Raw genomic sequence first — 15542 nt, forward strand, 5'->3', positions numbered from 1 at the left:
AATATAACTTAACCCTTATTGGATAGACATGCTCACGTGATTAGCAATGACAGGGTTTGGGTAGATGACGGAGTGACTCATGTCGTATAACAATATTACGTGTCATCGTTTTGGGGGAATCAGTCGGGAAGGTGGTCCATTACTTCTATAGCCCATAAATTCACTAATGGGAAATTTTAGAATGGCTAACATCCACTGTGTGGCTCATGAGAGACTAAAGGTGGCCATACACGTACGCAACTGGCATGGGGTTTGTCCTGCCGGGAGTAGCGCTTGCTCCAGTCCACTTGGGTATTACCCATACACGCAGATGACTTGCTCTACTCACATTTTGAGAGGGCAGATGAAATATGCAGTGGCCGTGCTCCTTTCAGTCATGTAGTGTCCTGATACAGTGAGTGTGTTTTAAATCATGGCACCAAGTAAAAGGAAGATAACTGGAGTAATGATAATAGTATTCCTGCAAGATGAATACGAACATGAAATTTGCAAGAAAAGGCATCAAGTATGGGTGAAACCATGCCTGAGAAAGAGAGAAGTTTTATCAATATTGTTTAACTGTTCACTGAATATGGTTTCCTCATCATCTCAATTTCCCCTTGCAAATGAAAATCAGAGGAAAACTGGGGAGACTTCTCATTTCACAAATTCACCAGCTAGTGGGCAAGAGGCTCATTCCACATAAAAATACATAGAAGTTTAGAAGAATTCTTTGACGTTGCAAAAAATAAACACAACCATTTATAATTATCTGACGTCTTTGACGCTGTACTAATTTTATCCAGTAATGTCTAAAATATCTCTTATGATTTACATGAAAGAATTTACATAACAGTTTATAACTATATGAATTCTCTGACATTGTATTAATGTTATCATCCAGCAATGCTCAAAATGAAGTACTAAAAGTTCGTCATATTTTGCTTACCTTTAAATACCCATTCCTCAAAGCATCATATATTGCTTGGCATGTCTCGGATATGATGTCCCAATGGTTGTGCTGATATGCCTGCATCTTTATCTATATTATTTATATAATTCCAGTAATTGCTAATAAGCTGCTTGTTGTTTTACTTTATTGGAGTAATCTGGACTTCGCATTTTCCACAAGCATGGAAGTGCTCTGTACAGGTCCTAAAAATCACAAATGAAATCATGAGGCAAATACTTCACTGACTGCAATGTCCTTTCACAACAGCAGTACTGCCCCAACTCCCACAAGGAAATAGGACGATTGTGTCTGAGTACACATACAGGTATTGTACATGTTGAAACTTTGCCTCAGTCCTTCCCAACACCTGGAGCCTGACATGCCAATCAGTTCAACATGCTGAAAGGACAATAGGACAGGCCTGGCTCGACAGGACTGGCATCAATAACCCCCATACATGATAAAGACTGACCGTTTCGGGCCAGTTGCTATGAAATCAGCGTGCCAGTCACGTATGTGTATGGCCGCCTTTAGTTGGGTTCTTGACGTCTTTTTGTAAATTTCATGAATATACCCGCAGGTTGCTGTTGGTTTTAGTTCTCATCTTTTATGATAGTATGTCAGTTGTAAATGTAATTTAGCAAAGAAATATTAAAAAAAACATGTAAAATCCCAAGAAAGTTGATGCATCTTCGCTCTATAAATTTACGTAAATATTTTACAACTAATATGCTCAGAATTTGTTAGTAATTTTATTTCTTATCTGTTTTGATATTGTGTGAGCGATAATTATAATATTACAGATTGAAATAAATTTATTTATTTAAAAAAATGTGTATAACTTAGTAAAATTTATGATTGTCTTGTAAAAGAGGCCCCACAAGGGGTTGTAAATAGTCATTTTCAACTTCTCGTAGAAGGTAGGGAAAAGTTTTTAGAATTTTTTGTCTTACACCATGTGCATTTGCATATCTTTCTCTTTCCATTTAGGTGTTTTTTCTTAAATTGGCCGACCTTAAAGTTTTGCTGGCCTGGGGTGCTGCATATTAATTTTTTACCCTGTCCATTAAGGGTTAATGTATATTTTTGATGAACTACTAAATTAAGTTATTATACTAAAACAATTTAATATCAATTCAAACAAAAAATGCACCTAAAACCATCATTCCAAAACATCCTAAGTCATCATTGATTAATGCCCCCTATAATGCTTACAATAATGATTTACTAATTATAAAATGTTAATATTAATGGAGAGTTGGTAAAAACATAAAATGTTCAATACAAATTAACTAAATCTTTCTTACAGAATGTTAAACAACTAAATCACGTTGCCCCTGTATACACATAAGCATAGCTGTTTACTCTCATAGCATTGGAGTCGTCCCATTTTCTTTATATGTATATTGGTAAAAACATTTAAAACTATCACTAATTTGCATTTTTTTTAGAGCAACACTGTTTATTTACTATTATTGTATTTTTTCATATGGTGTTTGTGATTAAATATGTTAAAATTTTATTATAAAAATAATTTATTGTGTACTTATAAAATAGTAATGTACTATCTCTTAAGCTCATTCCAGGTTTGGCGCCAGACTGAGTGTAATAGTTTTCACTAAAAAAAACAAACTAAATAATTAGCAAATATTTTAAATGTTGCACAACATGCTGTAACATCCAAAAACACTACAGCACTTCAGTTGTATAATTGAGAGAGAGAGAGAGAGAGAGTGTGTGTTTGTGTTTTTGTGTGTGTGTGTACACATATTATGCTCAGTTTGGGGCCCAACGGCCCAACCTGATGCTGTAAATTATTTTCATCATAAAAGTCTGTATTTAGTCATGAACACAATATGAAAAAATAGTTGTTAGTGAATAAATAATGGTGCTCTATGAAATAGTGAATTTGTGATGATTTTAGAGATACAGTTCATAGAGAAAAAACAGTGGGGTAGTGCCATCAGTTCACCTTATTTGGTGCAATGTAGGCATTACATAAGGTTCTTTGCAGTATCCCTTCGGTCCCTAGCTGCACTATTTTAGTTCCTTTTAGTGTACCTCCGTTCATATTCTCTTCCTTCCATCTTATTGTCTACCCTCTCCTAACAATTATTTCCTAGAGCAACTGCAAGGTTTTCCTCCGGTAATACCTTTCAAACCTCTTAACTGTCAATTTCTGTCTCAGCACTGAATGGCCTTAGTTGCCCCAAAAATGATATAAGTTATATAAATAAAATTTCATAGAAAAAAAATCTGCGAATTAGTGAAAGTTTCCGTGTGGAAAAGTAAATGTGGTCCTCAAAAATCCGTAACAAAATGAAGCGTGAAAAAGTGAAGTGTGAAAAAGCCGGGTAGCACTAGTCTCTTGGAACCTGGATGTAGTATTGACAGGTCCTACCTTTGAACCTCTTTGCTCCGCTTCTGGAGGGATCTCACTTGTTAGACTATTCCTTGTTGCTTGTTACCACTAAATATATTAGTGAGATTCAAGCCATCAGTAAAAGGGTAGGTTTTTCCCAAGGAGATGCAGTTTGCTCCTTTAACCGAGGATTTTTAGCCAAGAACGAGAACTTATCCAAGCCCTGGCCTCATTCTTTTACCATTAAGAATTTACTGGATATCCTTGGCTCCAAAGAAGAAGAGAGAGCTCTCTTTTTTGTCAGAGATTTGAGGTATTACCTAAGCCGGAATAAAAAGATCAGAGGTCCATCCAGTAACCTGTGGTGTTCAGTTAAGAATGCATTGAATCTTCTTACTAAGAATGCATTGTCATTCTTCCTAAGGGATTTAATTACAAAGGCTCATTCACAGATTCAGGAGGATATTTTGCCTATTTTCAAAGTGAAAGCTCATGACATCAGGGCATTGTCTGTCTCTTTAGCTTTCAAGCACAATATGTCCTTAGCCTCCATTCAGCAGTCAGCTTATTGGAAGTGCAAATCAGGTTTTGCATTGCACTTTTTAAAGATGGTAGAAACAGTGTTTAGTAATTACAATACCTTGCAGCCCTTATGGTGGCTACCATGGTAATGGGAGAGGATTCATAGGAAGCACTTTTTCTCCTACTATCTTTTCGCCTTGAAGTAGGGTTTCGAGTTTTGGGGATCCTGGGGGTACAGTGTACCTGGATTACCTACCAGTCTTAGTGGATGGATTGTGATATTTTTGGAATAGATGACAGCTTTGTCTGGTTGTTTTTAATTTGGCACTGCGCCCAGGGCAAGGGCACTTTTGTATGCTTTGTTATCCATCAAGCCTATCCTCCGCTGCAAAGCTCCCACTGAAGTAGAGGTGAACCATGGCTCAACCGCCACACCACTACAAGCTAAGATGAGCACCAACTAGCTATGTAATTATGTGGTAAGTTATTTATATGAGAATGGTATTTTCATAATAAAATTAAGTTTCATATATACTTACCAAGTAATTACAGAATCAGAGCCCACCCACCTCCCCTCATATGGTCATAAGGGCACGAACATACTTGAAGTAACTGGCTGGTTGTTTGCCCGAGTGCCCTGATAGTGGGTGGAGCCTCTCGCCTACACAAAAATAATTGAATCGCTACCGGAAATTTTTAACAAAGGCTGTCATATGAGAAGAAACCTTTGCTATGCGATTACTTGGCAAGTATATTGAAAATATGAAAATATCATAGTTACTTTTTCTTTTTTACCATGTACCATTTTATTTGAGTAGGAAACTTCAAAATTACCAACCAGTAGTGGGGACAATTTTGAAGGTTAGGGAGTATCGAGAGGTATTTCTAGTTTTTCCAGATTATGCTCCCCAAATTTTGGGTTGTGTCTAGTATGCTAGTGTGTCTTAATGCTAGTACTAAGTAATAACAATACTATTAATGATAAGGCACATTTTCCTCCAACTGCCACAGAATCAAGAAATATCTAGAGAAAGAGGGAGAGAGAAAGAATGTTTACTTCTTTTCAAATAAACACTGACTAAATTTGTTTTTCTGTTGGGAACTTTTTTCTTTTAATTTTCAAGTGAATTATAGCTTAAATATCAACTGATTTCAGTTCGTGTATGAGAATAAAATTTACTGTAAGTTTGCTTAAACCAATTTGCATAAATGAATGCATTATTGTTATATAGTCTGTGTAAACCTAGCATACTTGTGTATGCCTCCATGCATACAGTGCTTTAAGGTGAACAATGCAGTTATTGTGCCTAAGTGTGTAATTATATGTATGCATTTCACGGAAGTAAACTATGCATTTGCTGGGCATTTGCCCACCATTTTCTGTCTGGGGTATTCTTTAAAAAAAAAGAAAAAAGGTTTTTTTTTTTCCAGCACTTTTCACACTAGCATTGGAAGTCATTTAAGATTTTATGGATTATTTAATAATAGAAATGTTTAAAGTAGGTATTGTTTATTGGTAACAAATGACAGAATCATCATTCAGGATATGTGAATGCCATTTTAGAAGTATTTTTCTCATGCATCTAGCACATTCAAATACCCATCAGCCTTTTTGTCCTAAGGGTCCTGATTGCAAGGAATTTAGCTGTCATTTTTTGTTACGTCTTTAGATGGTGACGGGCTTTCAAATGGTGTCTGCAAGAGTATATCCTCAAATACCAATGGAATTTCAAGTCATCTCAGTAACGGAGAGAAAACATCCTCTCCTCGTTTCCCTGTGTCTGCTCCCCTTCCTCCAAGAGCAGAAACTCTCAAGGCAAGAGCCAACCAAGCTTTTGCTGCAGAGAATTACATAACTGCTCTACAACTTTACAATCAGGCCGCCCAGATCTGTCCAAGTTCTGCAGTTTTATACAGTAATAGGGCAGCAGCTCTCATGAAAAGAAAATGGTAAGGAATTAAGAAATGTTTAGTGTTCTGATATTTGTAATATTTCTAATAATCCTAGACTTTGATTACATTTGTGTGGTTTTTGGTATAAAATTTTTTATTTAATTTTTCTTATAATTTTGCTCTTTTATTGAATGAATATTTGTGTATGTTATTTAGATTTATGTTTTATTAATTCAGTGTAGTATTGCTCTCCCAGATGTACTAAGCTTTTTTCATGCTAAATCATCACTTCAATAATAATTATGTTACAAGGAACCTTAATGACTTGTTATTGTGTACTCCTCACTGTCATTTTACCTTTGTTATTATCTTTTTACTTTTTGGAAGATGTGTACATTCATTTTTATTGCAAATTTTCTCATGGTATTTAAATTTTCTCAGTAACTTTGCTTTCCTTTCCTTTGCCTTTTCATAGACATGACTTATTTTTTATAGTTTACTGATCCATAAGATCTTATTACAGGGAAGGTGATATTTATGCTGCCCTCAAAGATTGTTTCACGGCTCTAGAGATTGATCCGTATCATGTAAAAGCTCATTTCAGGTAAGCTTTGAGATTACATTTTTACTCATACTAATTGACTAGTCTTTACTACTTATTAACATGAGACCTTAAGTGGTAACTTTATTTACTTGATGCATCCATTTTTATGAGTCAGTCCTATCATGTTTTAGTCATGATTCTTATTGCATGCATTGTCTAATTATTAGCCTTCAGCAGTCAGTTTTTCATACAAATCCATTAATCATAAAATGTCATAATCTGCTTAAAACTATCCCAATCATCAATCTGCATTACCTAAACAAAACAATCCTACTAAATTGGACAAATTTTTGCAGAATAAGCAATAACAAGAACCAAGGTTTGAAAAGTTTTGTAAATAAAATTTGTAGTTGAATCAAACCCACTACGTATTTTGAAAGGACAGAAGGTGTATACAGTAGTACCTCAAGATACGAAATTAATCCATTCTGAGGCGCCCTTCGTATCATGAGGTTTTCGTATCTTGGACCACATGTAACATGTAAAATGGCTAATCCGTTCCAAGCCCTCCAAAAACACCACAGTAAATTTCTTAATAAGCAGTCAGGGTCAAGAACTTTATGCTGACAATAGACTTGAAGGACGCATAACTTTCAGATTCCAGTCCATCAGTCTTCCAGGAAATTTCTCCACTTCAGTCTTGCAGAGGAAGTTTTCCAATTCAGAGTCCTGTGCTTCGGGTTGACAACGTCTCTGCAAGCTTTTACAAGAGTATTCACTCTTGTGTCGACATGGGCGCATGCTCAGGGGATCAGGCTAATAAGATACCTAGACAACTGGCTGGTGATAGCAAAGTCCAGAGAAAAATTACTTCGGGGCAGGGTGACCCTTCTGCAGTTTTGTCACAGCCCAGGCATTGTGATAAATCAGGAGAAGCCAAAGTTGGATCCAAGTCAACGACTGGTGTATCTGGGTATGATTATAGACACAGTAAAAGCCAAAGTGTTCCCAGCAGACCAGAGGGTAGAGAAATGCAAACAAGTGGTGAATGCCTTTCTGGAAAAAAAACAAACACAGCCAGCAAGACAGTGGCAAGTAGTACTGGGAATTCTAACTTCCTTGGACAAGGGAGGCTACACCTTCGATCCCTGCAATGAGGGATGAAGGAGTTTTGGTCACCAATGGCAGATCACCCGTATGAGCAAATTCCCTTGTCAACAGAGGTGAGGAAAGACCTACTGTGGTGGGTGCAGGACAGCAATCTGACAGTGGGAGTTCCCCTTCAGCAACCCTCTCCGGACCTCTTGCTGTTCTCAGATGCGTCACTCGAAGGTTGGGTAGCCCACATGGAGGAGCTGATGATTTCAGCAAAATGGAGTTGCGAGGACAGAGAACTCCATATAAACGTGTTGGAGTTAAAGCAGCGTTTCTGGCACTTCAGGATATTCCGGGAGAGGGTGAAGGGACAATCAGTGGTATTGATGTCAGACAACACCACAGTAGTAGCTTACATAAACAAGCAAGGAAGCCTTGTATCTCAGCAGTTCCACATGATGACAATTCAACTTCATCAGTGGGCTGTAGAGAACTTAGTAGACATCAGGGCCAGATATATTCCAGGAAAAAGAAACATAGTGGCCGACAAGTTGAGCCGGAGGGATCAGATCCTGGGAACGGAGTGGTCTTTGCATCAACAGGTAGTGAACAGAATGCTCATATTGTGGGAAAGGCCGATCATAGACCTATTCTCAACCAGGTACAACAAAAAGTTGGAAGTGTATTGTTCAGTAGTCCCAGACTTAGAGGCAGTAGCAGAAGTTACGCATTTCCTCCATTTTGTTTAATCCATCAGGTTCTGAACAAGGTAATGCGGTCTCAGAACCTCAAAATGACTCTGGCAGCACCTTTATGGTCGAAGGCAGAATGGTTTCCGGATCTGTTGGAACTCCTAATAGACATACCGAGAGGGTTACCCCCATGGAACAACCTACTATGTCAGCTGCACATGGAAAGGTACCACCAGTCGGTGAAGTCCTTATCACTTCACGGTTGGAGACTGTCAAGTATCTCCTGCGAGCGAGAGGCTTTTCTCAGAAAGCAGCAACACAGATGGCAGGAAATATCAGAAGGACATCTACAGCAGTCTACCAAGGAAAATGGTCAGCATACTGTGATTGGTGTCATAGAGGGAACTTGTCTCCACCGGAACCACTATTCAACTGTTATTAGATTTTCTGATATATCTCAGGACAGAAAGGCATATGTCTGTATCTGCTGTAAAGGGGTACAGGGCTGCTCTAGCCTCGGTCCTACGCATGGAAGGTGTGGACATTTCGTCTTCATGGGAGTTGGGTATGTTAATGAAGAGTTTTGAGCAGTCCTGTTCTCCGAAGGAACTAAAAGCGCCAGATTGGGATTTGACCATGGTACTGAGTAGTCTTACAAAACCCCCCTACGAGCCATTAAGACAGTCCACAGATAGGAGCTTGATCCTGAAGACTGTCTTCTTATTAGCCCTAGCCTTAACCAAAAGGGTGGGGGAACTGCATGGTCTGTCATATGTGGTAAAGCATTCGAGAGGTTGGAAGTCAATGGTATTTGAGTTTGTCCCAGAATTCGTAGCCAAAACTCAAAACCCATCAGTAGTGGATGGCAGATTTGACTCCTTTTCCATACCTTCTCTGACAGAATTTGTAGTTAAAGACAAGGAAGAAATGCTTGCGTGTCCTGTCAGAGTAATAAGAGCGTACTTAAGAAGGACAAGGCATCTCAGGGCGGGGTGCCGGAGGCTGTTTGTAAGTACAGGACGGAACAAAAAGGAACTGTCCAGGAATACAGTATCGTTTTGGGTGAGAGAAACGATCAGGAATGCATACATGACGGAAGCCAGAGGGTCAAATAGCCAAGAGAGGGCTAGAGCTCATGACATCAGGGCCTTGAGCGCTTCTTTGGCATTCAAGAAGAATATGTCTGTGGAGAGAATTTTGAAAGCTGGTATTTGGCAATGCCAAACAACTTTCACTTCTTTTTATTTAAAAGATGTTGCCCATAGATCCTTGGACACTTTTTCCTTGGGTCCAGTGGTGGCGGCCCAGCAAGTGGTATAGCCCATCCAGTACCCCTGGCGGGTCAGTTTGTGTCTAGTCTAAGATGAAGGTATGAAAGTAGAATGAATGAGATGACTGGTCTTTCTTTTTTACTACTTTCTTTCTACTCCTTTACCTACGGGCAGTATGAAAGAGAGTACCATCATGAGCTGGAACGGACTAGATGCAGGTGAGGTGGTCAGCCATACTGTAAAGATAATCTAGAGTATAGTATACTTTTCAGTAGCAACACACTCCTCTTGGTAATAGAGAGAGAGAGGGGTGATAATAGATCCAGATACAATGGACAGGAGTGGTTTATGAGAATGGAAAGTTCTCCATCTTCCGTAATGTAATAAACCATGGCATCGTAGGAACACCCAGGGAGGGAAACCAATAGATTCTCATATATCTTTGGTTCAAGGGTTAATAGTCCATTGTCTTAGAATACACCTACGATTCGGAAATGGATAAAGGTGGCAAACTCCCAGTCAGTTATAGACACTTACGTCCCACCAATAAGTAAGTCTATCTTAATGTTAAGACCAAAGGTTTGTTTCGCATATGAACAAATGACAAATTTTTAACCAATTTGTATTTTTTATAACTAACAAACCTGAGGTCTTAACAGATAAAGGTCCACTTTTAACCACCCCTCTGGCAGTCTAAACTGGGTTGAAAGAGTACTGTCAGGTCACAGGACGCCAAGGGCATTCTGGATACTACTTAACCCTTGACCTGGTATAGATGCCAATAGTCCCTGGATCTCACAAGTTTATTTTTAATTCTACCGGTTTCCAGCTTGGCGCTAGTATTATCCTAATGTTAAGACCTCAGGTTTGTTAGTTATGAAAAATACAATTTGTTCATGAAACCTACCTGGCAGATATATATATAGCTGTATTCTCTGAAGTCCGACAGAATTTCTAAAAACTTACGACACACGTAGTGAGAGGCCAGGTGGTTAGTACCCATTCCCGCCGCTGGGAGGCGGGTATCAGGAACCATTCCCATTTTCTATCAGATTTTCTCTGTCGCCGGTGTTGTAAACAACAGTTTACAGCACCTCCGCCTCAGGATTTTGGAAAACTGCTATTGCTATTTGAGTATCCTCTTGACTTTTGGTTTTTTGACATTGGATCGGTAGCTAGGCACACGTTGATTGTGGATTGTTTTAGATTTTGGCTTGGTTTTTTCCTTTAATAAGATGTCTGGGTCTAGTTCGGCTAGCGCCAGGGTGTGTATGAAGGATGAATGTAAGGTGAGGCTACCGAAGGCTTCGGTGGACCCTCACACAGTATGCAAGAGTTGCAGGGGACAAATGTGTGCATATGATTTTCGCTGCATAGAGTGCAAAAGCTTGAGTGATTCACAATGGAAGGCGTATGAATCCTACGTTTGAAAGTTGAAGCATGATAGGATCAGTTCTTCCTCTAGGAGTAAGTCGGATAGCAGACAGGGCATTAATGTTTCTCCCTCTAACCTTCCTGTAGAGTTTGCAACTCCTAACCCCGTAGTGTTGCCTTCGGGCCCTCAAGTGGTGTCTGCGGAGGGTAATGCCCTTTCTGTTATTCTGGATTCGTTAAAGAATCTAGAATCCAAAGTGCTTGCCTTAAAAAATAGGCAAAGTGAAGTGAAGTGCAGTGATAGTGCCCCTAGTGAAGTGGAGGGGGTGTCAGATCGGCCCTATAGCGCCAATAGGATGGGACCTCTGCCGGACTCCCAGGACTCAGGGAGAGGGCACGTCGAAGGCCGAAGGAGGGTTACGGGGATCCCCCACCGATCTGACGTCCCTTCAGCAGTTCCTGTAGACGCTTCCCAGGCTGCTAAGGAGCGTACGCATGCACGTCTCCTTAAGGATTCTTTTTCTTCTTCCGACGTGTCCTCCCCGCGCAAGGGGTGGGAATCTCGTTCAGATCGCAGCCTCTGAAGAGGACCTTCACGTCAAGTTCTGTCTAATTTGCGGTCTTCTCCGGAAAGCTTCGCTGCTTTTCCGCCTCAGAAGAAGACTAGGACGTCATCCGACGATGACGCCTTCGAGCGCCCCAGTCGCTCTAGATCCAGGGCAGTCCCAGTGAGAAGGAAGAAGGCGTCCCCTCGCCCCTCGCCTTCTCACAGGCACAGCTCTTCTCCTAAGAAGGAGACTTCTCAGATGGATATCATCCTCGCTCTGCAGCAACAACTTGCTGCTTTGCTTAAGCAGAAGGAGGCAGTTCCTCGACGTAGGAAGGATGACAGACTGCCGATTAAGATGACCAGGCAGTCTCCCTCGCCTTCTCCTCGTTCTTCCCCGTCGCCTGGTTTGTCGCCCTCTAGACTTCATTCTACTCCCCAGTGCTCTTCTAGAGGTGACGGTAGACGTCTTCTGGCAGGTGCTCCCTTGGAGAGAGAGAGACCCCATCGCTTTCGGGGCAAGGATTGCTTTCCTGTTCCTTTGGACGCTCCCCTCTCTTCTCTGCGGGACGATCGGTATTCCGATCTCGACGCTTTTGGTGATAAGGACGTTGCCCCTGTTGGACAGGCTTCAGTGCCTGCTGCTCCGCGCAGTAAGGAACGTGCGTCTTGTCTTTCTGCTGCGCTTCGAACTGCTCGTTTCGACGCCCAACGTGACGTTTGTTTTGACGCTCGTCAAGATGCGGGGCCTGACGCTTCGCTGGACGCTCGGAGGGACGCTCGGAGGGACGCTCGTAGGGACGCTTCGCTGGACGTTCATATGGATGCTGACATGGAGGTTAGTAGACGCTCGGACACTTTTCCCGATGCTACTTTTGACGCTTCTCTGCATCAAGCAACACCGCGTTCTCCACAGACATTAGTTGCTGATCCTGCTGCAGTGATAGATTCTGTATCTGGTGCGCTCCCCTCTTCTTCTCGACATCGTTCTGCAATGAGACTCGGGTCTAAAGGTCTTTTGCCCCTTCCTTCGGTGGTGCATTCTGGTAAGGAAGAAGGGGAGTTAAGCTGTTCTTCTGAAGATGTTGATGAAGAACAACCTTCGACGTCTGCTTCATCGGACTACCAAGTCCTGGCTCGCCTTCTCCGTGACTCGTTCGGCGATACCTTCCTACCCTCTGCTCCTCCTTCTCCTCCCTCGCAACTTTCATCTTCGAAAGCTAGCAAGACGTCTGGATTTGTCAAGATGAAGACATCGCTGTCTACCAAGAGAGCTTTCCGTAAGGTCAACACCTGGATGGATTCAAGGAAAGCGCAAGGGAGGACCACCTTCGCCCTGCCTCTGTCTAGACTTAGCGGTAAGGCAGCGATGTGGTACGAAACAGGTGAAGAAGTGGGCCTGAAGGTACCTGCATCGGCTCAAGGTGATTTTGCCAGCATTGTGGATGCTCCTAGAAGATCACTCCTTGCTTCGGCAAAAGTGTCATGGACGACTTCGGAGCTGGACCATCATTTGAAGGGCCTCTTCCGTTCCTTGGAAGTCTTCAACTTCTTAGACTGGTGTTTGGGCATGCTCGACAACCAGTCTCGTAAACCAGATTCTATTAGCCTCGGGGAGCTGTCCAGTGTATTGTCATGCATGGACAAGGCCGTCAGAGATGGCTCGGAGGAGTTAGCCTCACATTTTTGCGCAGGTGTGTTGAAAAAGAGAGCACTATTTTGCAACTTTGCAGCTAAATCTGTCTCTCCCTCGCAGAAGGCAGAGCTTTTGTTTGCTCCCTTTTCGAGCCATCTCTTCCCCCAGGCTATGGTAAAGGATCTGGCGGTCAGTCTACAAGAAAAGGCCATGCAAGATCTTTTGGCACAGTCGTCACGACGCTCTGCTGGCCCTTCCACGTCTTCAGGAAGTTAGTCTCTTAAAAGGCAAAAACCCTTTCGTGGAGGAACATCAGCTAGATCTTCCCCTCAAGGAAGAAGCCTTCCTAGAGGAAGAGCCCCTGCTAAGCCTAGGGGCAAGAAATGAGAGATCCGTCCTTCAGTCGCCGGTAGGAGCCAGGCTACGGTTGTTTGTGGAAGCCTGGAGAGAGAGAGAGAGAGAGGTGGACAACTGGTCTCTCAACATCCTAGAGAAAGGATACAAAATCCCTTTCGTAAAGCCGCCCCCGCTATGCACAACTCCCAGGGACTTGTCCCCATCGTATTGTCAGGAGAAACAAAAGATACTTTTCGATCTGCTCGAGAAGGGAGCAGTGGAACAGGTCTTAGACCTGGAATCACCAGGATTTTACAACAGATTGTTCCTGGTTCCAAAACAGTCGGGAGGTTGGCGGCTGGTATTGGATGTAAGTCGTCTGAACCTCTTTGTAGAGAAGCAGAGGTTCAAGATGGAGACACCTCAGTCAGTTCTTGGGGCCTTAAGACCTGGAGATTGGATGGTATCACTCGACCTTCAGGACGCTTATCAGTTCAGGGCTCTTTGTTTCGGACTGAGTACGGCCCCGTTTGTGTTCACCATCTTGATGAAGAATGTGGCGAGGTGGCTCCATCTCAACAACATCAGGATCTCTCTCTATCTGGACGACTGGCTCATACAAGCTTCTTCGCAAACCCGGTGCCTGGAGGACCTGCAAAGGACTTTGACCTTAGCTACGTCCCTGGGACTTCTGGTAAACTTCGAAAAGTCACATCTGACCCCAACACAGGCCTTCGTGTATCTGGGGATTCAGATGGATTCAGTGGCTTTTCGAGCTTTTCCGTCCCAGGAACGTCAGCAACAAGGCTTAGAGAAAGTATCAGCCTTTCTAGGGAAGGATTCATGCTCGGTGAGGGAATGGATGAGTCTGCTGGGGACCATTTCCTCGCTGGAGAAGTTTGTTTCCCTGGGGAGGCTGCACCTCAGACCTCTTCAGTTCTTCCTGTCAGACAGCTGGACAGACAAGAACAACCTCGACATGATTTTGACCATCTCAGAAGAGGTAAAGAGCCATCTAAGATGGTGGCTCGATCCGTTGAAGCTGTCAGAGGGAATTTCCCTCAAGCTTCGGAACCCCGACCTAGTGTTGTTCTCCGACGCGTCATCCACGGGATGGGGAGCAACACTAGGGGGGGAGGAAATGTCAGGCACCTGGAGAGGGGAACAGGTAGCCTGGCATATCAACATCAAAGAGCTGGCAGCTATCCAGTTGGCGCGCCAGTTCTTTCAAGACAAAGTCTCCGGTCGCGTAGTTCAGGTCAACTCGGACAACACCACAGCCCTGGCATACTTGAAGACGCAAGGAGGAACGCACTCTCGCTCCCAGTTCGCTCTAGCGAAAGAGATTCTCTTATGGGCGAAAGCAAGAGAAGTCACGATCCTAACAAGGTTCATCGCTGGAGTCGAGAACGTCCGTGCGGATCTCCTCAGTCGGCAAGGACAACTGCTGCCGACAGAGTGGACCCTCCATCAGGAGGTATGCCAGGAGCTGTGGGGTCTTTGGGGGGGGACTCTCCTCTGTTAATGGTTCCTTTGTCTCTGTAAGTGAGAGAAGACCTTCATTGGTAGTTGGACGACCAGAATCTGTTGAAGGGTGTCCCTCTGCGTTCTCTTCCACCAGACTTCCTTCTGTTCTTGGACGCCTCCCTCATTTAGGCGGCCTCATTTCTTCAGGCGTTTGGAGTTTGGAGGACAAGCAGCAACATATCAACGTCTTGGAGTTGAAGGCAGCCTTCCTGGGTCTGAATTAGTTTTGGGGGAAGGTAGAAGGTCATTCTGTCGTTCTCATGTCGGACACCACCACGATGGTAGCCTATGTGAACTAACAGGGAGGCTTGGTTTCACGTCAACTTCAAGCCTTGATCGTTGAGGTTCACCAGTGGGCGGTCAACAATTCGGTAGAGCTCTCAGCCAGGTATATCCCAGGCAAATGGAATGCGGTCGCAGACAAGCTCAGTCGCCGGGATCAGATCCTAGGCACAGAGTGGTCCCTTCATCAAGTGGTGGCAGACAAGCTTTTCCAGATTTGGGGGAGACCCATGCTGGACCTTTTTGCAACTTGCTTCAACAGGAAGCTGGAGATATTCTGTTCAATGGTTCCAGATCCTTTAGCATTGGCAGAGGATGCATTCCAACATTCTTGGGACAACTTGGAGGTGTATGCCTTCCCTTGGTTTTGTTTGATCCGTCAGGTTCTGAACAGGCTAATGAGTTCACAGGGTCTCAGGATGACTTTGGTATCCCCTCTGTGGCCTCAGGCAGAATCGTTCCCAGATCTGCTGTCGTCGTCAAATGTTCTGAGGGAGATCCCCCTTGGCGACATCTCCTGTGTCAGCCCC

General features: G+C 42.9%; 1 protein-coding gene across 2 annotated transcripts in view; it reads left to right on the forward strand.

The window, feature by feature from the left end:
• The window catches only part of LOC135221755 (WD and tetratricopeptide repeats protein 1-like), a 201275-nt gene that overhangs the window by 137436 nt on the left and 48297 nt on the right, over nt 1-15542 (forward strand). For both annotated transcript variants that reach the window (XM_064259569.1, XM_064259570.1), the window contains exons 8-9: nt 5486-5765; nt 6232-6312. In XM_064259569.1, coding sequence (XP_064115639.1) covers nt 5486-5765; nt 6232-6312 — 361 coding nt within the window. The remainder of the gene's footprint in view (nt 1-5485; nt 5766-6231; nt 6313-15542) is intronic.

The sequence above is a fragment of the Macrobrachium nipponense genome, chromosome 3 (genome assembly GCF_015104395.2).
Source record: "Macrobrachium nipponense isolate FS-2020 chromosome 3, ASM1510439v2, whole genome shotgun sequence".
Classification (NCBI taxonomy): Eukaryota; Metazoa; Arthropoda; class Malacostraca; order Decapoda; family Palaemonidae; genus Macrobrachium; species Macrobrachium nipponense.